The sequence below is a fragment of the Ictidomys tridecemlineatus genome, chromosome 11, assembly GCF_052094955.1.
Source record: "Ictidomys tridecemlineatus isolate mIctTri1 chromosome 11, mIctTri1.hap1, whole genome shotgun sequence".
In the NCBI taxonomy this organism is placed as follows: Eukaryota; Metazoa; Chordata; class Mammalia; order Rodentia; family Sciuridae; genus Ictidomys; species Ictidomys tridecemlineatus.
Window position 1 is genome coordinate 15,647,146 of NC_135487.1, and position 22,670 is coordinate 15,669,815.

The window sequence follows — 22,670 nt, forward strand, 5'->3', positions numbered from 1 at the left end:
TCACATTTCAGGTCTGGGTGCTGCCAACCTCTTGATGTCTTGATGCTGAGATTTCAGGTCTGGAGATAAGCCAGGGTGGGGTGGGGGGAGGCTGCCTCTGGGTAAACACATGATGCTCCTGGCATGGTACCCCACCCCCACCTGCAGGGGACCAGACCCACAGTTGATAATGAGTGTAACTCAGAAAGCGGGACAAGGACAAGCATCCAGAGTTCCCAGGCTGCCATGCTTTAATGCCCAAACATCTCAACACAAGGAGGCCCCGCTGGTACTCAAAAAGGAGGACCCAGGGAGCGTGGCCCAGAGGCGAATGACCCGCATGGAGTCCCAGGCACAGGGACCAAGTTCCCTCTGGCCAGTTCACCCTCAAGACAAATGACAGCTGCAAGGCTTTTTCCTGTCGCCCAGCAGCCAGTAGGCTAGCTGGGCCTGTGGCCATCCTGGTCACTGAGGGCCCTCATGGGAGAACACGGTCCCAGGATGAGGCAGGACCTCAGGATACAATGACAAGAACCGGGAAGACATTTCCAAACAACCCCAAAGGCTTTCTCTTCAAATGCGCTAAGCCACACACACTGGGGTACCTGGCGCACCCAGATTCACTCTAACCCTAAACACTGTGCAGAACAAAGCGGAGAACACCACAGGCTGGGAAAGGGACAAAGTCAAGCCACCCCACGGCCATCTCCCTCTTCCCTGCAGCCATAGCTGACCACCTACCGTGGAGAAGGGAATCCTGACACCTTCGTTGGTGTTGGTTAGGAAAGCTCTTGGAATCTTCAAGTCTACTAACAATTTAATGCTACTCCGTCCCCTGAGTCCCCAAGCCTTTGATATCCCTGGGGACATGAGTGACTCAGGGGCTGAGAAATTTCCTGGCAGAAATCATTTACTTCAGGGCTTTTTTCTCACCCTAGTTTTAAAGTTCACGTGGCCCTGGAAGGAAATGAACACTCAAAACGGCGTTCTCAAAGCGCTCTACAGAATTTAGGAGGTTTCCAGGGTTACTGGCAAGAAAGAGGCTTAAACCCTCGACCTTCAGGCAGGGTGTGAAGGGGACAGCCCAGGAGTGGGCAGAGGCCGCCGCTCAGGAAGGCCCTCTGTCCAGCCCCGTGGATGGGCCTGGGGGACATGAGCTTAAACTCTGGCCACACTTCAGCATTCGACTCATTCCAAGTGGGTCCTGCAGGCCTCTTGTCCCTTTCCTGCAATTTGATTCTAGAACACTCCAGACAGGGCCCAAGGCCTGGAGGTCAAGCGTCTCTGTCCTCAGAGCTTGTGCATGGTTCAGTGGCACCCAGCAGAGACCTTGGGACAGGAACATTCCCTCCAGCCCCACTTGCCCCAAAGCAGACCTCATCCCCCAGGAAGGGGCCAAAGCCACACCCAGCCCGGGCTTCCAGTGGGCTTCTAATGAGCCCCCTGTGAGGTTTTGGGGAGTGGAGACCGAATCCATGTCCATAAAGCATACAAAATGAGAAGGGCGTCTGTGAGCCGCTGTCCACTCCTGGGAGGGCTAACTTGGGGGCCCAGGAAGTTGAGCCAACCACAAAGCATAGCTGCCTCCAACTGGGCATCAGCTTCCATTAGGCCCCATTCTCAAGCTCACACCCCAAACTTCAACTCAACCAAGTCAACTTCATATTTTAAATCAACTTAATGCTACAAACATTAAAAAAAAAAAAAAAAAAAGTGCTGCCCAGCTGAGCTCCTGAGGAACCCTAGCTCCCTGAGGTGGGTGGGAGGTCTTTCAGACCACCACCCCTGGGTGCCTCTCTCCAGAAGGCACAGCCTTGGCTCAGCCCAGGTGGGCTGGGTGAGAAGGCTGCAGGTGGGATGGTCAGGCCCCTGGGGGACTGGGCGCCTAAAGCCAAAAGAGCTTCTCAAGTCCCCACGCCTGAAAGGGTGACACAAACCTATTTTGTTAACTGCCAGGGCCTGGTCTGCCGTGAAGACCCCTTCAGCATTACAGTGACAAAAAGGAGCAAATGTGCCACCAAGCCCTGGCCACCTTTGTCCTTAGAGATCTGTGAGAACTGGAGGGAAGGGGATGTCCCTAAAACATTATCCCCTTCAACAACGGGGCACACACGTGCGTGCTCCCAGGGACAGTGGGGAGGGCACCAGCAGCCCCGGGGCCATGCTTCCTGCAGGTCCCTGCTCCCGCCTCTTCCTCTTCTCTGGCGGACCTGCCTCTGCCTTCTCGGGCTCAGGTGTCCACGGCAGCCAGAGTGGCCACTGCGCACTCCTGTCTGTCCTCAGAGTCTTCTCTGCCGCCTCCCTGGGAGATCACTTTTACATTCTGAGGTGAGGAAGAGGTAAGGAATTCCTAGGAAAGGAGTCTCCTGGACCAGCTGCTCCTATTTCCACAGGAACCACAAAGCTGCCTGCCCCAAGATGGCCGCTGGAACCTTCTGTGAGATGAAGACCAGGAGTCCCAGGCCGACACCACGGCTGGAGAGGTCAAGGGCCTGGCACTTGCGATAATCCTGAGGCCTAAGTGCAATGAGCTTTCTGGTAAACTGGACAACTCCTCAGAGACCAGTGTCTGGTCCCCTGGAAGGCCTGCCCTTGGCCAGTGGGCGGGAATAGACCTATCTGAGGAGAAGCCTTGCCAGAAACTAGAACAATCTCCCTGCTAAAACTCAGGAAGAATGACAAACACAACTTAACCTGAAATAAATACAAGGGCATTAAGTGCTTCTCGGAAAATCAAGGGTCCTAATAACCCCCCAAAAGGAGGTGGCGGGGCCTTTCCCTGAACCTAATAACCTGCACCTGTGGTCCTTCACCTGAGAGGTCAGAGGTCAGAGAGGAAGAACGGGACCCAACCCCTCATTTGCCCCTCCCCCACATCCTCCACCTGTCCCCAGACAGCGTTTGCTGGCAGGGAGGTCAGAAAGGAGAGGAGACTCTCATGCCCTGAGGGTGGCACCTTGTGTCCACTGTCCCTGTGCAGGCAGAGGACCTGTCAGTCTGTCTGCGAGGAGGTAGAGATGGGGGTGGGCTGCTGCGGCCCCTCAATTAATCAACAGGTCACCAAGGTCGTAGGAGTCGAAGAGATCGCTGATGCCCTCACCCCCATCCAAGCCCCACAGGTAGTCGTCCTGGTCCAGGGGCGGAGAGAAGTTGATCAGGGGGCTGCATGCCAGGGTCGGGGACAGGAGCTGGTCCTCGGTCTGCTGCAGAAGTGGGTGTGGCAGCTCCAGCATGCTGTCGGTGGCCTCCAAGGGGACAAGGGATGGTGAAGGTGGCAGTGGCACCTGGGGTGGAGTCAGCGCTGGTTCTGGAGACAAAGAGACAGAGGTCATGCCTGGACCCGAGCAGGCGGGACAGCCTTCCTGCCTTTCCCACTCCAGAAACCTCCAGCATTCCCCCAGGCTCTCTCCCTCACCTTTGGTGGGTGGAGTTTCCACTCTCAAAACCCACCCCCAGCTTTGACACCCAGCCCACCGCCTCTCACTTGGAGGCCCTGTTCCTGAGATCACTTCCTCTTCCGGCATCACCTAGATCCTGCCCATCAGTACACAGATATACTCCACTGACTCGTAACTTTCAAAAGCATGTTCCCCTAAGGGACAGTCTTTTTGATAAATGATGCTGAGAAAATGGATGTCCACATGCAGAAGCATCAGGCTGGACCCTTATCTAACATCAATGAACTCAAAATGATCAAAGGCCTAAACATAAGGACTAAGACTTAAAACTCTTAGAAGAAAACAAAACAGAAGCTTTATAATGTTGGATCTGGCAATGGTTTCTTGGATGATACCAAAAGCACAAGCACTAGAAGAAAAAATAGACAAACTGAACTTCGTATATATTTTTAGAAATTTTTTGCAGTACCTAGGATTGAACCTGGGCCTCACACATGCTAGGCAAGTGCTCTACCACTGACTTACACCCTCAGCCCTTTTTATTTATTTAATTTTGAGACAGGGTCTGGCCTCAAACTTGGGATCCTGCTTCAGCCTCCTGGAGATGCTGGGATTACAGGCATGCCCCATCACACCCAGCTCAAAAAATTGAAAATATTTTACACCAAAGACAGAATCAACAGAGTGAAAAAAGCAATCCATAGAATGGGAGAAAATATCTGCAAATCATGATCTGGTAAGAGATTACTATCCAGAAATTACACAGAGCGCTCCTATAACTCAACAGGCAAAAAACCTGATTAAAGATGGACAAGGGCCAGGCATGGTGGCACACGCCTGTGATCCCAGCAACCCAAGAGCCTGAGGGAGAGGACTGCTAAGTTCAAGGGCAGCCTCAGCAACTTAGTGAGATGCTGTCTTAAAATAAAAAGGGCTAGGGATGTGAGTCCTAGAACAGCCCTGGGTTCAACCCCTGGTACTGTTTAAAACAAAGCAAAAAAAAAAAAAAAAAAATCTACAATGATACACCTCCTTACACTGTTAGGACGCTACTATCAAAAAAGAAAAATACCAAGTGCCAGCAAGGATGCAGATGGAGAAACTGGAACCCTTGTGCTTCACTGTGGGAATACAAGACGGTCCAGTTGCTATGGAAAACAGCATGGTGACGGGGTAGGAGGGGGAGCATGGGAGGAAGAGATGAATTTTAGATAGGGAAGAGGGGAGAGAGGGAAAGGGAGGGGGCAGGGGACTAGCAAGGATGGTGGAATGTGATGGACATCATTATCCAAAGTATGTGTATGAAGACACGAATTTGGTGTTCACCTACTTTATATACAGAGATATGAAAAATTGTGGTATAAATGTGTAATAACAATTGTAATGCTGGGCTGGGGATGTGGCTCAAGCGGTAGCTTGCTCACCTGGCATGCGTGCGGCCTGGGTTCGATCCTCAGCACCACATACAAAAAAACAAAGATGTTTTGTTCATGTCCGCCGAAAACTAAAAAATAAATATTAAAAAAATTCTCTCTCTCTCTCTCTTTAAAAAAATAAAAAATAAAAAAAAATAAAAGTCCCTGTTCCTGCTGATGGGCAGAATCACAGCCTCTGGGGCAGGAGTCCCCTGTGTTTCTCCTTTGCTAGCAAAACAATAAATCTTCTTTAAAAAAAAGAATTGTAATGCAAGAAAAAAGTTACATGTATAAAGACATGAATTGGTGTGAACATATTTTATACAAAGATAAGAAAAATTGTGCTCTATATGTGTACTAAGAATCATAATACATTCCGTGGTTGTGTATTTAAAAAAATAAAATCAGTAAAAAAACCAATAAAACAAAAAAACAGTATGGTGAGTTCTCAAAAATTAAAAATAGTCGGAGGTGGAGCTCAGTGGTAGACCACTTGCATGAGACCCTGGGTCTGAGACTCGGTACCATAAAAAAAGAAAGAAAAAAAAAAAACAAAAAAACCCCCAGAGGCTAGGAATGTAGCTCAGTGGCAAAGCATATGCTTAGCATGCACAAGGCCCTGGGTTTGATCCCCAGCACCACAAAAAATAAATAAATAAAAATAGAATTGATGGGCTAGGGATGTGGCTCAAGCGGTAGCGCGCTCGCCTGGCATGCGTGCGGCCCGGGTTCGATCCTCAGCACCACAAACAAAGATGTTGTGTCCGCCAAGAACTAAAAAATAAATATTAAAATTCTCTCTCCCTCTCTCAAAAAAAAATATTAAAAAAAATTGTCAGGGTGCACACCTGGAATCCCAGGTACGTGGAGGCTGAGGAAGGAGGACCAGCTTTGGCCACTTAGAGAGACCCTGTCTCCAAATAAAAAGTACACAGGGCTGAGGAAGGAGGCTCAGTGGAAGGGCTCCCCTGGGTTCAATCCCCAGGATGGAAGGAAAGAAAGAAGAAAGACCTACAGACAAACCCCAACCTCTGTTCAGCCCACTGGGGCTCTTACAGGAAGAAGCCTGGCTTGGGAACAAGCACGGCATGGGCTCAGACTCCAGCCACACCTCTTACTAGAGCAGTATCTGAGATAAGACGTGGGGACACCTGTGCCACAGGTGGGGCCTGGCTCCTTCCTAGGTGATTGTGTCCTGGGATTACAGGCGTGCCCCACCACGCCAGGCCTTGCTTCTTCTGTTTTGCGAAGAGTTGGTCTGTGTTGCCCAGGCCGGCCCAAACTACCAGGCTCAAGCAGTCCTCCCACCTCAGCCTCCCAAGTAGCTGGGGCCACAGGTGCACACCACCAGACCTGGCCCCCAGGGGAATTTTAAGCGTCCTTATTTCAGAGATTGGAAACCGAGGCTTGGAGAAGTTAAGGTGACTCTCCTACGGGAACCAAGTCACTCAGAGCTGAGGTACTGTCTCAAACCCAAATCTCCCAGCCTCCGACCCTGTGTCGTCAGCTACCTGGAGGTTTTCCTCAGAGCGTCAGAGCCTGGGGGGGCCTTAGGGGCAACTCTTGTCCCTCCCCTTCTAAGATGAGGGACACGGAGGCCGCAGAGGGTTGGCAATTCCCCCTGGGGATGACAGAACAGGGACAGGACCCAAGAGCCAACATTGTTGTGGCCTCCACTTTGGTTCTGGCCTCTGATGCTGAGCCCTCAAAATGACTCCACTTCAGGACAGAACACGGACTGTGTGTGTTCCTCCTCCAAACTTCACAGGGACAGGACTATGAGGCCAGGTGACAAGGTGAGGGGCAGCCATCGCACGCCACCCAGAGTAGGGCTGGCTCACGGAGATCTTGACTCCTGAGATCTTGACCTGTGAACTGAGGTCAAAGCTTTGCCCTTCCTTACACTGTGGGGTCATCACCTCCACACAGGGTCTCGGGGGACACTGCCATACCACTCAGGTGGTTCTCCCTTTGGGGAACTGTGCCCATGCCAACAAACAAGTGAGAAGGCAGAACAGGAGGAGGGAAGACAGGGTGGGGCACCAGCCTGGGGTAGGAGATAGGCAGTGGGGAGGTGCCCAGAGGAACAGATGGCCGGCACGCGGAGAAGCCTGGCTCCTGGACAAGGCCAACAAACAGAAAGGAGATCATTAGAGAAGAGGTGAGAGTAAGGCTCTTGTCTCATTTCTGCCATCAACTTGCTGTGTGACTTTCGGGAAACCACTTGCTCTCTCTGGTTTACTCACGTCTAGAATGAAGGGTTGATAGATCAGGGTCAGTAAACTTTCTACAGGACTGGATAACATTTTAGGCTTTTCAGGACACTTGTGTCTCTGTAACGCAGTTGTACCTCCTCAACTCTAAAAATGTTAAAACCAGACTGGGAATATAGCTAGGTGGTATAGCATTTGCCTAGTTTGCACAGGGCCCCAGGGTTGATCCCCAGCATCACAAGAAAAATAAAATAAAATAAAATAAAACCCATTCTTAGCTCATGGGTCATATATCAGCAGGCCAGATTTGACCTGCAGGCACTAGTCTGTCAAGTTCCGAGTTAGAGAAATGGAATCCAACCTGCGTTCTGCAGAACACCCCACCAGACGCCCATCAGATCAGTTCTAGCTCTGCCTTTATTGAAACACTAGGGTTCTACCTGAAGGAATTCTCCTGAAAAAACAAACAGTAGACCACTGGCTCACGTGGCCCTGAGGAATCCTGGCGGTCCAGCCGGCTGTGTGCGCCAGCAACACCTGGGCCATCCTGCAACAGGGCCCTTTTCTGGCTCTGCATCTGAGGCCTTCCACCCTCCCGGGGATTTCCCCTCCCTCTCTGCTCCCTGGAAACGTCCCATCAGTGTCACCAGCTGCACCTCTCACCTCCCAGTCAAGGGTGAGCCCCTCTGCCTGCGGTGAGAGCCCTGGGCTGGCCCCAGGAACTAGCTGTCATTAATTCTTATGCCCAACTTCTTACAGATGATGAAGTCAAGGCCAACAGGGCTTCAAGAACTTGCCCAATGCATACAGCTGGAAAGCAGCAGAGCTGGGTTCAGATCCAAGCCCTCCTGGGCCTGGGAACAGCACTGGCTCCCCAATGAGTGGTGCCCCGGTGCTTCCGCAGCACAAAGTGCAGTGCACCTATGCTGGGGAGGCGACCGAACCCCCAGCTGCTGGAGAGAATGGGCATCCAACAAAGGCAGACGCGGAAGACACCAAGGCCAGCTGCTCCCCCACCTCCTCTCTCTGTGCAGAGGTCCCTACCTGAGGATGGCTCAAGCTCCAGGACGGCAGGGTCGGTGCTGCTGCTGGGCTGGGCACAGTCAGGGCTGGGGCTGAGGGCGGAGGTGCAGGGGAGGGGCTCCTTGGCAGGACTCTCCGGCTCCTGCACCTCCTCCGGGCACAGGTAGACTTCAATGGGCCCTTGGGTGCTCTTCAGGTATATCTGCAGGTTCTCCTGGAAGAGGAAGAAAAGGCAGCTCATGGCCCTGGGCAGCTGGACACTGATGTAGGGGTTGGTGTGACTGCAGGGACACATGTGGCTGCCACTGTCCACGTGAGGAAGCTCAAACTCCGGGCTCCACGTGCACCCTGCCTGGCCTGCGGCAGACGGTGCGTTCTGGCTGTCGGACCCCAGCTCTGTTTTCAGGAAGAGTACCTTGGCTTTGAGCCTGTGATGCAGCGCGGAGAGGCAGAGTGACACAGTCCTGCCACGAGGCCTCAGCCCTTCCCCACCACAACCTGCTACAAAACCTCTGAGTGTCGGGCTGGGGTTGTGGCTCAGTGGCTGAGCACTTGCCCAGCATGTGTGGGGCACAGGGTTTGATTCTCAGCACCACACTAAAAATAAATACATACATATATACATACATACAAAGGTACTGTGTCCATCTGTAACTAAAAAATATAATAAAAACCAACAAAAACAAAACCTGCCAGTGTCTACACACACTCCACTCAGGCACACGGTCAGTCTCCAAAACCTGCTTAGTCTTTAAGACCCAGTTCTACTGTCACCCCCCACGATGCTTCCTCTGAACATTCTGCCCTCGAAGCCCATCTTCAGTTACAAATGACAGCACCACTGTTTGCTTGGGTCTCTTCCCCACGAGGTCCTGAGCTCCTCCAAGGGAGGAATGAGGCCTTAATCAACCCTGTAGCCTCCACTTCTTCCTTCAATCAAATCCCTTCTAGAGCCCTCCCTATGTGCCAGACCCTGGGCTGCAGACACAAGGCACGCAGACTGTTCTCTCATGAAGCCTACTCTAACAGATAGGAGGCGATCATGCCACCATGCCAGACACGTCCTAGGGAATGGAGAGTGAGTGTGTGAGGTCAGAGGGTGACCAGGGAACACTTCCTCAAGGAAGTGACTCATGTTCAAGCTGAGACTTGAGGATAAGTAGCAGAAAACCAGGCAGAGGGAAAGGAGCATTGCAGCTGCAGGGAATGGCACGTGTGAAGGTCTTGCATAAAGATGTGCTTAGTGTGGTAGGAGACTGCTCATAGGTCACTGTGGCCAAAGCAGATGGGGCAGGCATGGAAGCGGAGATTGGCAGATCAGCTGGGGTCAGGGCACCAGATGGATGGGGAGAGTTAAGAATTTTGATCCTGCTAGGCACCGTGGTGCACATCTGCAATCCCAGCTACTCAGGAGGCTGAGGCAGGAGGAATGCAAGTTCAAGCCAGTCTCAGCAACCTAGTGAGGCCCTCAGCAACTTAGTGAGACCCTGTCTCAAAATTTTAAAAAGTGCTGGGAACATGGCTCAGTGGTAAAGCACCCCTGGGTTCAATCTCCAAGACACACACACACACACACACACACACACACACACACAGAAATTTTGATCTTGAACCTGGGAACACACAGTCCGCAGGAAAGAATTTCTGTGAGTACTAACATGGTGGCGTGTGAGCCCACACATGCATACGAGGAGGAACCCAGGGCAGGTGGGATGCAGACAGAACAGAGCCTCTGGAGGGACAGATTTCCTCAGGCTAGAACTCTGTCTCTGTTGCCCTCTCCAGCTTCTGCCATTTCCGCCCCAGCTTGGAGGCCACCAATACTGCCATGGGCACAGCATGGAACAGCATAACTTGGGGCCGGGCAGTGCCAGGGACAGAGTCCAGAGAGCCGCCTGGCCGGTCCCGCTTGGCTCTTCAGCGCATGCTCGCCCTCTCACCTCAGCCTTGTCGGGCACTTCCAGTCGCGTCTGTGGAGGGGCCTTGACAGCGATCACCGTCTGCTCCTTAAAGTTGCCCATGGCGCGGATGTCCTGGTAGGTCACATAGGCCAGTGTAGGGGCAGGGAGAGTCAAGAAAAGTAACTGCCTGGTCAGAAGTCACACCTCCAGTCCCCCAGGCAGGGCCTCCACTCACCGCTCCAAAGCCTCCACACATCACCTTCTCAAAATTCTTTAAACATCTCAGAAATACCTCAAAAGTATCCTCTGCTCTTCAATATCACAAGCCACCCTGAATCCCATTAGAAAGCAAATGGAGAGAAAAAAAATCATCTTAAAATGCTACTTTATGCCAGGTGCTTCCAGGTTGAGGCAGGAGGATCACAAGTTCAAGGCCAGCCTCAGCAACTTAGTGAGGCCCTAAGCCACTTAACAAGACTCCATCTCAAAACAAAAAATTAAGGGGCTGGGGATATAGCCCAGTTGGTTGAGTGCTTGCCTTGCATGTGCAAGGCCCTGGGTTCAATCCCCAGTACCCAAACCAAAACAAATCAAAGCAAAAAATTAAAAAGAACTGGGGATATAGTTCAGAGGCAGAGTACCTCTGGGTTCAATTCCCAGGACCTGAATAAATAAGAAGTTGAACAATATGAAATTTCTTTTTCAAAGATTAAAAAGTGGTCAAATACCAAAGGTTTCACAGGGTCAACCAAACAGTTTAGGAAGAATATGTAACATAGAAAGATACCTACGGTAATACACCAAGTGGAGAAAACCTGGATAACACGTACAACGTACAGGGCACACGACAGTTGAAATAACACACACAGCTGAAGAGTGAAGGAACAATGGCTACATGAAGGTGGAAGCTCACTTCTCTCTGTTTTCTAGACTTAAAGGAATGTACTAGCTGATATGGTGGTTCCTGCCTGTGGCCCCATCTACTTGGGAGACTGAGGCAGAAGGCTCACCGAGTTCCAGGCCAGGATCAGCAACTTAGAAATGTACTTGGCTTATTTTTTTAAAGTTGGACACAATATCTTTATGTATCTTTATGTGGTGAGCGCTCTACCGCTGAGCCACAACCCCAGCCCCACTTGGCTTATTTTTAATGAGAAAGTAATTTTAATAGGATTGAGAAGAAAGCCTAAGAAAGGAGGAAACAGATCTATCGAACCCCTAGGACAACAGAATCCCTGCAGGGAGGTGCTGCAACACCTGAACAGCTGTCAACAGGCAGCCCGACCCCTTCCCACCGCAAACAGGATATCTCTTGTTGGCTTTATCCTCGGTCAGGTGCTTGAAGCTCTGGGAGCAGCTCTGGATGAGCTGGTCCAACACCTGCTCCTTGCTCATCAGCTCCTTCAGCTCCTGCCCAAGCTGCTGCTGCTTCGCAGGCCGAGCGGGGTCTTCAAACAGTCCCCTGCCTCTGGGAACAGAGCAGTCTCCAGTGTCAGTATCAACCCCATCCAGGGAGCCCCAACCCCAGAGCTGCACGGAGCCGCACCAGCGGAGTGGGCAAAACTCCAGGACAAGGCTGGTCACATAGCCAGCAAGGGTGTCCCCCTGGGCTGTGCACATTAGGGGTCATGCACACTCCCAGGGAACAGCTGTGGATTGGAATGGGCGAGGGAGAACAAATGAAGGCCTGATTGCCAGTTTTGGAGAGCGCTCCATTCTGTCCATCCCTGTGCTCCAGCCTTTCCCAAATAAACCAGAGTGGCCTCAGTCCTGCCGCCCCTGCTAGGGCTTTCTTAGAGTTCGCTCCAGGGGCTGCAGGTCTGTCCTTTAAGACCTTATAGAATGGGAAGAGCAACGTGGGTTACGCCTACTCAGCGCCCAGGAGACTTTCCTGAACTAAGAGGTGGTATCCCTGACACAAGGAAGGGTCTGGGGTCCTTGCAGGCCTTTACACCTCCTAGCAATCTTTCTCCACTGTCCCCACCCTTATTCTATCATTCCAGCAAGCCCTAGGGCTCTTCCATCCTACACTCATACACTTTGGCTCCGCCCCTAGCACCTAAACCTGCCCTTGCGCCCATTGGATGTTCCTTTCAGCCCGCCCCTGACAACCACACCCATTGGCTATTGCCCCTGGCTCCGCCCACTGCAGTATACCCACTGGCCGGTGCTGACCCGCCCGGCCCAGGCACTCACACCCACTGGATGTTGTTCTTGGCCTTCTTGCGGATGAGCTGGATGCCCTCCAGCACGTTGGTGATGTCGTAGATGCGCCGCTTCTGCACATCCAGCACCTCAGCAGCCCAGTTCAGGTCCAGGACCCCATCCTCAGACTCGCTCAGGAGGTAAATGAACTTCTTCGTGAGGAGCCCCAGCGATGTGTCATACCGAGTCTTCTCCCCGGGGGATTTGGGGGCTGAGAAGGAGAGAGGCTCATTCACAGCTCCGGGAGGACCAGCCTGGGGACTCTCCACCGATCTGCACCCACTAAGTACCACCCTCTGTCACCCACTTTCCAGTCCACAGCACACTGTGAGGTAGGGACTTGTTCACCGCTCTTGTTCAGGCAGGGAAATTGATACCTAGCAAAATAGTAGGTATCAGGGGGAACTGTCCAGACTGGAAGACAGTTGTCCTGACTCCTGGTTGGGAGCCCCTTTCCACCACAGCTCAGAGCAGCTGTATCAACTACGGCTGCTTGCTATGTGCAGGTCACTGTTGCCAGCACTTTCCATACGTGAATACAGGTAATCCTTAGGACACACATCAGGTTGGTGTGCACGGATCCCCATGATGTAGACGAGAAAACAAAGACACCAACAGGTTAAGTCACCAGTTCCCTGAGCTAGAAAGTGGAGAAGCTGGAATTCTAATCCAGGCAGTTTGGCTCCAATCTTCCTTCCTAACCATTACCCTATCCTACCAGTTAAGCCAAGAATTTAAATTTACTGTAGGGAGAGAATGGCAAACCTGAATTTGTTGGGGTTCTTTTTCTTTTCCTTCTCAGTACTGGGGAGTAAAGCCAGGAGTGCTTTACCACTAAGCAACATCCCCAGTCCTTCTTTTTTTCTTTCCCCCCTATTTTGTATTTTATTTAGAGATAGGGTCTCACTGAGTTGCTTAGCGCCTCACTGTTGCTGAGGCTGGCTTTGAACTTGCGATCCTCCTATCTCAGCCTCCCCAGCTGTTGGGATTACAGCATGCCTGGCACCAGTCCTTCTTGTATTTTGAAACAGAGTCTCCCTAATTTGCTGAGGCTGGCCTCAAACTTGCAATCCTCTTGCCTCAGTCTTCAAAGTCACTGGGATTACAGGCAAGTGCCCCTGTGCCAGGAGACAAAACTGACTTTGAGAACATTTTTTTTAAAACATTTTTTTAGTTGTCAATGGACCTTTATTTTATTTTTTTATATGCAGTGCTGAGAATCAAACCCAGTGCCTCACACATACTAGGCAAGCGCTCATTAAACTGAGCCACAACCCCAGCCCTTTGAGATCATTTTTATAGACACACATGGGCCTTCTCTTTCCATGGGTAGCCCAGTGGTTATCTGAGGGAATCAGTCATATAACACCAAATAGGGCAATTCATGGGAAAAAAAAAATCCCTTTCTCAATGAAGTAGATTTCACAAGACCATATCTCAGCCGCAGCATCTTAAACCATAAGGGGCCTTTTGCAATCAAGTGACTTACAAGTCACATAGCAAGAGAGTGGTCAAACTAGTTCTGGAACCTGAATTTTAGAGAGCCTCAGATTCCTGGGGAAGGGGACTACAGTATTTTTTAATGCACAGGTAGCACGTGTTTGGCATACAGACTGTTTTAGTGGGTTTTGTGCTCACGGCAGACATCGCTAATTGATCAGCACAGTTTTTCACTAATCCTGCTGAATTTAGAATCCTTCAATACAGTGCTCTGGGCAGCCTCTACCAATCAACTGAAGAGGAACCTTTCACATCATTCCTGATCTAGTAATATTTCTTTTTACAGATAAGATGACTAAGGTTCACAGAAGAAGAGGGACCAGTCAAGTTAGAGCCCTGCCTGGATGCCCAGATTCCTCACATGTCCCACCTTATGATGGTATGGATATGAGGTGTCCCCCCAAAGCTCCTGTGTTAATGCAGGAATATTCACATGTGAACTGATTAGCTCGTGAGATGGTAACCCAATCGGTCCATCCCAGTGTGAAGGGACTAACTGGGTGGTAACTGTAGGTAGGCAGGGTGTGGCTGAAGGAGGTGGGGCACAGGGAGCACATCCTAGAAGGGTTCACCTTCCCTGTGGCCACTTCCCCTTTCTCTCTAGTTGCTTCCTGGTTGTCATGAGCCAGGCAGTGCCCTTCCACCACACCCTTCTGCCCTGATGTTCTGCCTGACCTCGGGTTCAGAGCAATGGAGTGGGCTGACCATAGACTGAACCTCTGAAACCATGAGCCCAGAATAAATTTTTCCTCCCTTAAATTGTTTTTGTTGGGTATTTTGGTCACAGTGACAAAAAGCTGACTAACACACACCTAGTTACATACCTTTTTCATTATTCCTCTGGAAAAACTAGTATTTCTCACAGACACTTGCTTAAAATGCCAATTTAACAAGACTATGCACTGAAATCTCAAGAGACAGAAATCCCCTCTAAGTTAGCTTTTGGAAGTCTCCATCTGGGCACTCTCAGGATCTTAAAAACTTTACCGGTGGCCAGGCACAGTGGTGCATGCCTGTAATCCCAGAAACTCGGGAGGCTCAGGAAGGAGGATTACAGGTTCGAGGCCAGCCTCAGAATTAAGCGAGACCCTAAACAACTTAACAAGACGTGTCTCAAAATAAAAAATATTTTTTAAAAAATGGCTGGGGATGCAGCTCAGTAGTAAAGTGTCCCTGGGTTCAATCCCCAGTACCAAAACAAAAAACCCAAGCCAGGTGCAGTGATGCACACCTATAATCCAGGCGGTTTGGGAGGTTGAGGCAGGAGGATTGCAAGTTCAAAGCCAGCCTCAGCAAAAGTGAGGTGCTAAGCATCTCAGTGAGACCCTGTCTCTTAAATCAAATACAAAATAGGGCTGGGGATGTGGTGGAGTGCCGCTAAGTTCAATCCCCAGTACCCAAAAACAAACACAAAAGAAACCTCACAGGTGGCAGAGGCTAGATTGATCCAAGCTTCATGTCCCCTTCAATCATATTTAGCCCTCCTGCCTTCAGCCTCCAGTGCCACTTTACAGGCAGTGCATCATCATGCCAGGCTAAATACAAAAACTTTTAAAAAAAATAGCAGTCTCTCAAAGCATCGGGCATCCCATTTGGCACAAGGGAACGGTATGTGGTGTGGAAGCAGTGCCAGGACTTCCATTGACTTTAGTCCTGATTCCGCTTACTAGCTGTGTAACCCTGGGCAAGTCACTTGAGCTCTCTGAATCTCAAGTTGCCCTAGGCAGGATCAAGTGGAGAACACACAGGAAACCTTGATAAACCGGAAAATGCAAATATTGCTCCTGATGATTTGGGGAGGGGAGCTGCCCTCTGCCCCCCTCCCACCCTGAGATGCCCATGGGGAGCTCTTACTTTTGGGGCTGGGGAGGCCATCCACTCGAATGCACTTCCCCTTGGGAGTCCGGAATTCCGGAACCACTGGCCTCCCGATTCCCTCCAGGTCCAGCTTCCTTTTGGCCTTGGAGAGACAGGGAGAGAGGTGCAGTAAGAATCAGTCTTTCTTTAGACTTTCCCTGACCTGGGGCTAAGGTACAGAGGCCACTAGCAGCTACCCCCAGTTTGCCACGAGTCCTGGTGCAGCATGGCCACACTCACTGGTAGGGAAATATCAATGACCTGAAAGGTAATCGTTCAGAAGGGGGATGTCCTGTTTCCTGAGGGGCAAATAAAAATCCCACTCTTGAGCTGGGCATGGTGGCAGACACCTGTAATCCCAGCAGTTCGGGAGGCTGAGGCAGGAAGATCACAAGTTCAAAGCCAGCCTCCGAAATTTAGCAAGTCCCCAAGCAAGTTAGTAAAACCCTGTCTCAAAATAAAAAATAAAAAGGACCCAATGATTGATTAAGTGCTCCTGGGTTCAATTTCATACCCCCCCCCCAAAAAAAAAGAAAATCCTATCTCTGAGGCCCAGGCATTGGAGGCCCTACCAAATCCAGTGTGGCCAGAGGCTCAGGGTTCCTAACCACAGGCCCCAGGCTGCCTCTACCCCCAACCCCAGGCCCAGAAGACATAAAAGGAGGAAGTAGTAGGTGAGGCCCAAACCACATCAGGTTGGGGACCAGCCCCTCTGCAAAAAACAGCTGACCCAGCCAGCTGGTGCCCATCACAGCCCCACAGCTGGTCCTTATCGGGGTGTGGCCTAGCATCCGCCCAGACCCTAGGGACTTCCTGGCTTGGTGCCCCACCCCAGGGAGGCACCCACACTGGGAAACAGTGCAAACACACCCCACCCTCATGATCCGTCTCTGGCTTGAGGGATCCAGGGTCCCCTCAAGAGACATTCAGCTATTCTTTCTTTGCTGAGAAGCAGACAATAAGCCTTCCCCAGTGTCTTAAGGACAGGCAGCTGAGGCCCCTCTGCCCCTCCCCATCCCCCCACCAAGCTTGGGAAACACCTGCTGGGGAAATCAAACCGCAGACCCATCTGCTCCTCCCGACTGGCCCCAACCCGGCCCAGAGCCTCACAGCCCGGAAAAGGCCTCCTTTCTGGTTAGGGCTGGGCAGGGGCAGGGCAGGGGCAGGGATAGGGCACTGGGGCACTGGGACACAGGTCAGAGAGCCACCTGGAGTCTCCAGCTCCTCTCAGGCTCACTGTGTGACCTGGGAAAATGCTCTGCTTCTAGGAGCTTTGGTTTCTTCCTCTGCAAAATGCGGCAGAAAACATCTGCAGGGCTATTGTAAAGACTGAGAAGGAATCATCTGTAACATTCTCAGTCTGTGGCTCAGCACACAGTAGGCACTCAGGAAATACACAGCCCCACAGCTAAAATTCAAGCTCACCATCTTCCTTGACAAAAGTTCAGGGGGCCATTGGGCCCATTTCCTTCCTCCCCTGTCCCGAGTCACCCCGACTTGACTTAAGGGCTTAATTTAACACTTGGTGGTGAGGTCATGCTCAGCAGGGCTGACTGAGTCTTCTAACCGCTGCTGAGCACAGCTGGGCTGACAGGTGTGTTGGGGGTGGGGTGGGGTAGGGTGACAGCTCCTCCTGCCTCCTCCATTAGACCTTCACTCCAGGAAGTCCTCCTGGACTGAGTGGAGGAACTCTGCTCCTTGGTTGGAGGAGCCTGGATATGACCCTTCTCTCACCCACCCCTGCCCAGGCCCGGACAGAACCCAGACACCTCCCTGCTCATTCCTCTCAAAGCCTCTCTTGAATATTCCTTATCTGCCTCTCAACTGGTAAATTCCTAGAGTGTAGGAACCTAGCCCCATCCTGTCTTAGAGAAAGACCCAAGCATTGCCCACTCCCCGAGCCAAGCCTCCGCATCCACTTCACCAGACCTTCCCAACACCACTGGACCCCACTTCGTGGCTGAAGGACTTGAGGCTGGTGAGCTCTGAGGCCTTTGTCCAGCTGGTCAAGGTTGTCCACCCCAGGACCTTCATCTATCCCTCGTAAGGAATACGAAGGTCCGGGAGTGAGGCGGAGCCGGGCCAGCCCAGAGCACCCCCCACCAGAAGCTCAACCCCTGCACAGCCAGAGGTGGCAGAGAGGACCCTGAACAGGAGACCTGCAGGGGGCAGGGCACATGCTCCCGCAGCTCTGCAACACTGGGACTGGCACTTGGGCAGACAGTGGGCTCAGGGGTTAAGGCACGTGCCCACACTCACATAGACAAAGGCAGAGTCAGGGTTCAAACCAGGTCTGTCTGACCCTAGGGCCGTGCAAGGCTGCGTCAGCTCAATGCCACATACATTCTCCCGGGTTTGCTGGAATGAGGCCAAGGCTGCCATAGCTGGCCTCCGCGTCTCTCTCTCTTACACACACACACACACACACACACACACACACACACACGGGCCCCCTCCCTTCTCTTAATCCCCCTGACCATAATCCTTACTCCCAGGGTCCTTAAGCAGCCATGCCCCCCACCCTGGGACACCTCCCTGACACCTATAGGCACTGCCCAGAAGTCAGCATGTGACTGGGCTGAGCCTGCAGAACTGAGATGACAGAGGATAATCCCAAAGAGAGGCTGATCACAGGCCTGGGGCACACCAACCTGGTGCACAGCCCGGCCTCCCCCTTATTAGCTGGGTGAGCTGCAGGGTCAGTTGGCCTCTTGGGCCACCTGTAAAATGGAGACAGTCCGCTCCACCTCTACTGAGGAGTAAGCAAGAGGGTGCAGCAAAAGCGCTCTGCCTGCCCAGGCCAGTGCTCATGCAGGGCAGCTGCCAGCACTAAGGTACCAGCAAGGGCCAAGTTCAAGGGTGAGCTGAAAGAGATAGCTGTGAGGGGCCGAGGAAAGCAAAGGTCTGTGAGCACACCCAGAGGCCAGCAAGGTTCCTATTTCAACGTCTTTGACAGCCCCTTTAACCTGGTTAGAATTCAAATACATCCTGCCAAACCTCAGAGAGAAGACATAGTGACCTATAGGAAGCAACACAGCGACCTACCGGAAGCCCCAGGCCAAGCCTCTTACTGGCATCAAGGAAAGGAAACAGGCTCAGAAGGGGAAGTGACTTGCCCAAGGTCACACAGAGTGGAGCCAAGTCTCTCCCAAGCTCTCAGTTAGACAGTGAGGCGCAGAAGCACATGTAAGGGGCTGAGCCTCACTTTCAGCCCCATCGGTGTCACCTGGTAGCTAGACAGATGGGGACTTAGGGTATCATGGCCTCACCCCTCTGAGCCTACCCCTCTCCTTCTGATCTGCCTTGTGCAGCTCAATAAAAGGTTTGTTTTCAGCCTTTGCAGCATGGCACACACCCGTTGTCCCAGCTAATCAGGAGGCTGAGGCAGGAGGATTGCCTGGGCCTAGGAGTTCAAGGCCAGCCTAGGCAACATAGCCAGACCACCTCAAAAAGTAAATAAATAAAAAGTTTATTTTCTTTTACGGCTCTCAGAGGAAATTTGAAAAATATAGACACAACGACAAGAGAACCATTGCAGAATCTTGCAGAATCCCACTGTCTTCCTAGGTCCCTGAAGAGCAGAAACAGAAGAATATCATGTGCCTGGCCAGAGGAGGGACTCGACGAAGGACTATCTCCTGAGTCTTCTCCAAGTGGTGGCAAGAACACTGGACAGGGAACAGGCAGACCTGGGGTCTAGCCTTCATCCTGCCCTCCATCTTGGTTGCCAACCCTTTAAAGGGACAGCTCCCCAACAAATCCTGCTCCCCCTGCACTTTGCAGCCTGGCCACAAAGCAGGCAGCCACACCCAGGGTTGGGTTTGGAGCTGCTTCGGGTCACACCCTTGTAAAATGAGTAAGCAGGGGACAGGCCTGCCTATGGGGCTGAGGCCCTAGACATCTGGGAACCCACAGGAGAGGGGGCTCTGGACCTGGCAGGCCTCTAGAGGTATCTATGTAAGCAGACTCCCCGACTCCTTGACTCGTAACTTGGGCAAGTGACTTCACTACTCTGCTCAATTTCCTTACCTTCAAGGTACCTCATGCTGGGTATCTTGACCAAGATGATGATTTTGAAGAGTGCCAAGAGGTATCTGGCATATGAGAGGCATTGAATAAGAGAGAGCTGTCCTTGCCAAGATCACTGAGCCCCTCCTGGAGGGAGTTTCAGACAGATGCAGTCTGGAATCCTCTGGGAGCATTCAAAGTAGTTCAAAACCACAGCTGTTACTGAAACTCTGAGTTTGAAAGCAGCTGGCCAGAGGAGAGACTGGCCCTTCTATCTAATTCGGGCAGTATTGGAGAAAGTCAAGGCTATATAGGAAGATGACTTGTAGGTCAGGTCACTCTACCCAATCTCCCTCTATGACCTTGGACAGGTCACATCCCCTCTCTGACCCTCAGTTTCCCCTGTAGCATGGAGCTACTAATCCCACTTACTTCATAGGCTACAAGAATATTTTAAAGTATAAAATACTGAACACAAGACACTGAAAGATGATGGTTATTCTCAGGTGCTTGACCTATAAAGTGAGGATGATAGCATACCTGCCTCCTGCCCTCCTGGTTGGAACTAATGGGCAGGAAGGGGTTCTGGGGAGGCAAAGCCAAGCCTGATTCCAGTAGCAGGAATTGGGATTCTTCCTACAGCAAGAGATGGCCAAGGATCCATGCTTGCTGATTGGCACAGCTCTCACCAGAGCCTGGGAGTGGGGGACACCCAAACTTAGTACAACCACAACTAAGCCAACTACAACACCCCCACTTTCCCTCCCTGGAGCAAGCTTCTAAAACCAAGGACTTGGAGCTAGAAGTGACCCAAGGTGAGCTGGCCCCAGAGCTACCACAGGCACACGTGCATTTTCAAGAAGAGGAAACTGAGGCCCAGACTCAAATACACACAGTGAATTAGTGGCAGTCAGGACTGAAAAAACAGGCTCCCCTAACCCCGCCCTGTCACCAGGCCCCCAGGCCCTTTCCCACTCCACCCCCAGACTAAGGTTGTTTCAGCTCCAGGAATTCCACTCCCACAAAACACACCCCGTGCTGCTGGATGCCACCATACTTTGGACCCTCCCTGGCCACAGCAGGGGCATGAGGGCATAGCCCCGCTGAACAGGAACCCCGGGGGCTGCCTGCATTTGCATCTGCCACTGCCTATCTGGGAGCGAAGACTGGGGAAAGACCTAGGGCATATACCTGGGAAGGAGTTGGCTGGAGCGACAGTCTGCAGTCTGTCCAAGCCAGACTGGGTCTGAGAGAGCCACAGACTTATACTCCTGCCTTAAGTCCCCAAGGTATCCCCAGGCCAAGCCCTGAGGACAAGTAGCAGGTGCCCAGTACAATAAAGAAATGAATGAACAGTGGCAATGATGGGTGCCTTGTGGAGTTACTTCTCCAGTCACCCAGTGCACTAGGGACATTGGATTGGGTCTCCAGACTCCCGATTTAGTGCTCAGCACACCCCACGACAGTGGATAAGACGATTTCATCCGAACTCTGAAAATGATGGGGTTGGTTTTTTTCCCTCTCAGTTTTTAGGGGCAAAAAAAGTTCTGGAAACTGAAAGTTCATCTTCTCCGTTCCCCAAATTCAACCTGCTTCGCTCAAACTGAATCTCAGGAGCTCCTCCCTCCTTTTCCCCACCCAGAAAGCACAGGGAGAAGCAGTGGGGGTCCCCAGCATTACCGGCAGCCGGCCTGCCGGCACGCATCGCACAACTTGGCCCTCGGGTCCGTGGGGAGTGGCGTCGAGGCAGGTGCTAGGTGCCGCGGCAGGAGGCACCGTCTGCGGGTACAGCGAGGTGTGGTAGGTAGTGGTGGCCCGGCAGAGCTGGGGGCTGCTGAGGCCGGGCGGCCATAGCTCCGTGGGGCTCAAAGAGGTCACCCCCTTTGCGGGCTGCGCAGCGGCCGGAGCCAGGGCCCGGGGCCCGCGCAGCATGGCGAGTGCGGCGCCCCCTACCCAACGGCCCTGGCGCGCCCGCGGGCACCTGGGGGCTCTGGAGCCCGCAGCGGCTCACACAGCCGGCGGCATGGCGCGGAGGCCGGGGGAAGCCGCCAATGGACGTCTACCGGGCAAGGCCAGACCCTCCCCTCCTGGCCCAAGGCCGAGCAGCGCTTGGAGATCGCCGCTTGGAGACCGCCTGGCGGCGGTGGCACTACCAGGAGCTGTCCCGCCCCGAGGGCGGCCGCCTCCCGGGACTGCCCCGCGACCCGAAGGCCTTGGGGCGCCTGGGGTCTGGCCCGCTCCGGGGAGAAGCCTCGGGTGCCTACGGGCTCGGCAGAGACGCGGTGCGCTCGGACGCGGCAGGGCCCCTGAGACTCGCTCTCGGCTCGCTCTCTGGTCCCCAAGCCTTTCTCAGTCTCTTTTTTCTTCTCTCTCTTTTTTTTTAGCGCCAATCTGCGTGCCGCGAAATTCAGATCTCCCGCGGAAAATGCGGCGCTTTGGTTGGCTGCTGCAACACGCACAGGCTCCGCCCCCCGGAAAGGACCGGCCTTAGAAGCCGCGATTGCAACACGAGCTTTACAGCTTAAAGGGGCCACGACACCTGCTCCTATCCCTGTAGGCCCGCTCCAGCAGCCCACGAAACTGAAACAGAGGGCGGTTACCAGACACACAGCACAGTATTGAGCAGCTCATAGTGCATTGAGAAATGGGCCCGGGTTCCCTGGTGATGGGGAGAAATGTTTTGGCTTGGAGTCCAGATCTGAGCCTAGATCCTGCACTGCATTTCCCAGGACACAGGGCTCTTTGTTAGTTTGTGTGGTTGGACTGTATTATATACATTTATATCCCCCTTTCTGCTAAAATGAAAGCCAGGAACCAGTAACTTTAATTGGCAGAATGGGGGGGGGCAAGACATGGATCCCAACATTTATGCCTCTTCATAGGGAAAACTAACATCTACTGTCTACTGTATGCCAAGCACCATGCTAGACCGTTAAATGTGTTGTTTTATTTAATTTATACCAACAATCCTGGGAAGAGCAATGCTTATCTTTGTGGTAAAGGTGGAGAGGCTAAGAAGCTAGGTAACATGCCCAAGGTCATACAGAGAGATTCACTGATTTGAGAACTGACAGTGGAATCAGACAATCCAGCTCCGGAGTCCTGTTTATTCCGCCATAGGCACAGCTGGAGTGAGGGTCCAGAGTACAGATTGTGTCTTGTTCACAATTG

General features: G+C 52.3%; 1 protein-coding gene across 1 annotated transcript; it reads right to left on the reverse strand.

Annotated features, from left to right (window-relative positions):
- Positions 1-207: 207 nt before the first annotated feature.
- E2f2 (E2F transcription factor 2) lies at positions 208-21,907 on the reverse strand. Its single transcript, XM_078025592.1, has 7 exons — positions 21,180-21,907; positions 15,489-15,594; positions 12,126-12,345; positions 11,239-11,397; positions 9,969-10,083; positions 8,050-8,242; positions 208-3,286 (listed from the first exon to the last, which is right to left on the reverse strand). Exons 1-7 carry the CDS (start codon positions 21,429-21,431, stop codon positions 3,021-3,023), a joined length of 1,311 nt encoding a protein of 436 aa, XP_077881718.1. The 5' UTR covers positions 21,432-21,907; the 3' UTR covers positions 208-3,020.
- Positions 21,908-22,670: the final 763 nt, after the last annotated feature.

Excerpts from the sequence above, each read along its gene's own strand:
- E2f2 (XM_078025592.1), bottom strand. The coding sequence starts at position 21,431 with ATGCTGCGCGGGCCCCGGGCCCTGGCTCCGGCCGCTGCGCAGCCCGCA. Across the intron at positions 11,398-12,125 it reads AAGAACAACATCCAGTGGGT|AGGCAGGGGACTGTTTGAAG; the intron begins GTGAGTGCCTGG and ends CTCTGTTCCCAG. Across the intron at positions 3,287-8,049 it reads GGAGCTTGAGCCATCCTCAG|AACCAGCGCTGACTCCACCC; the intron begins GTAGGGACCTCT and ends CTTTGTCTCCAG.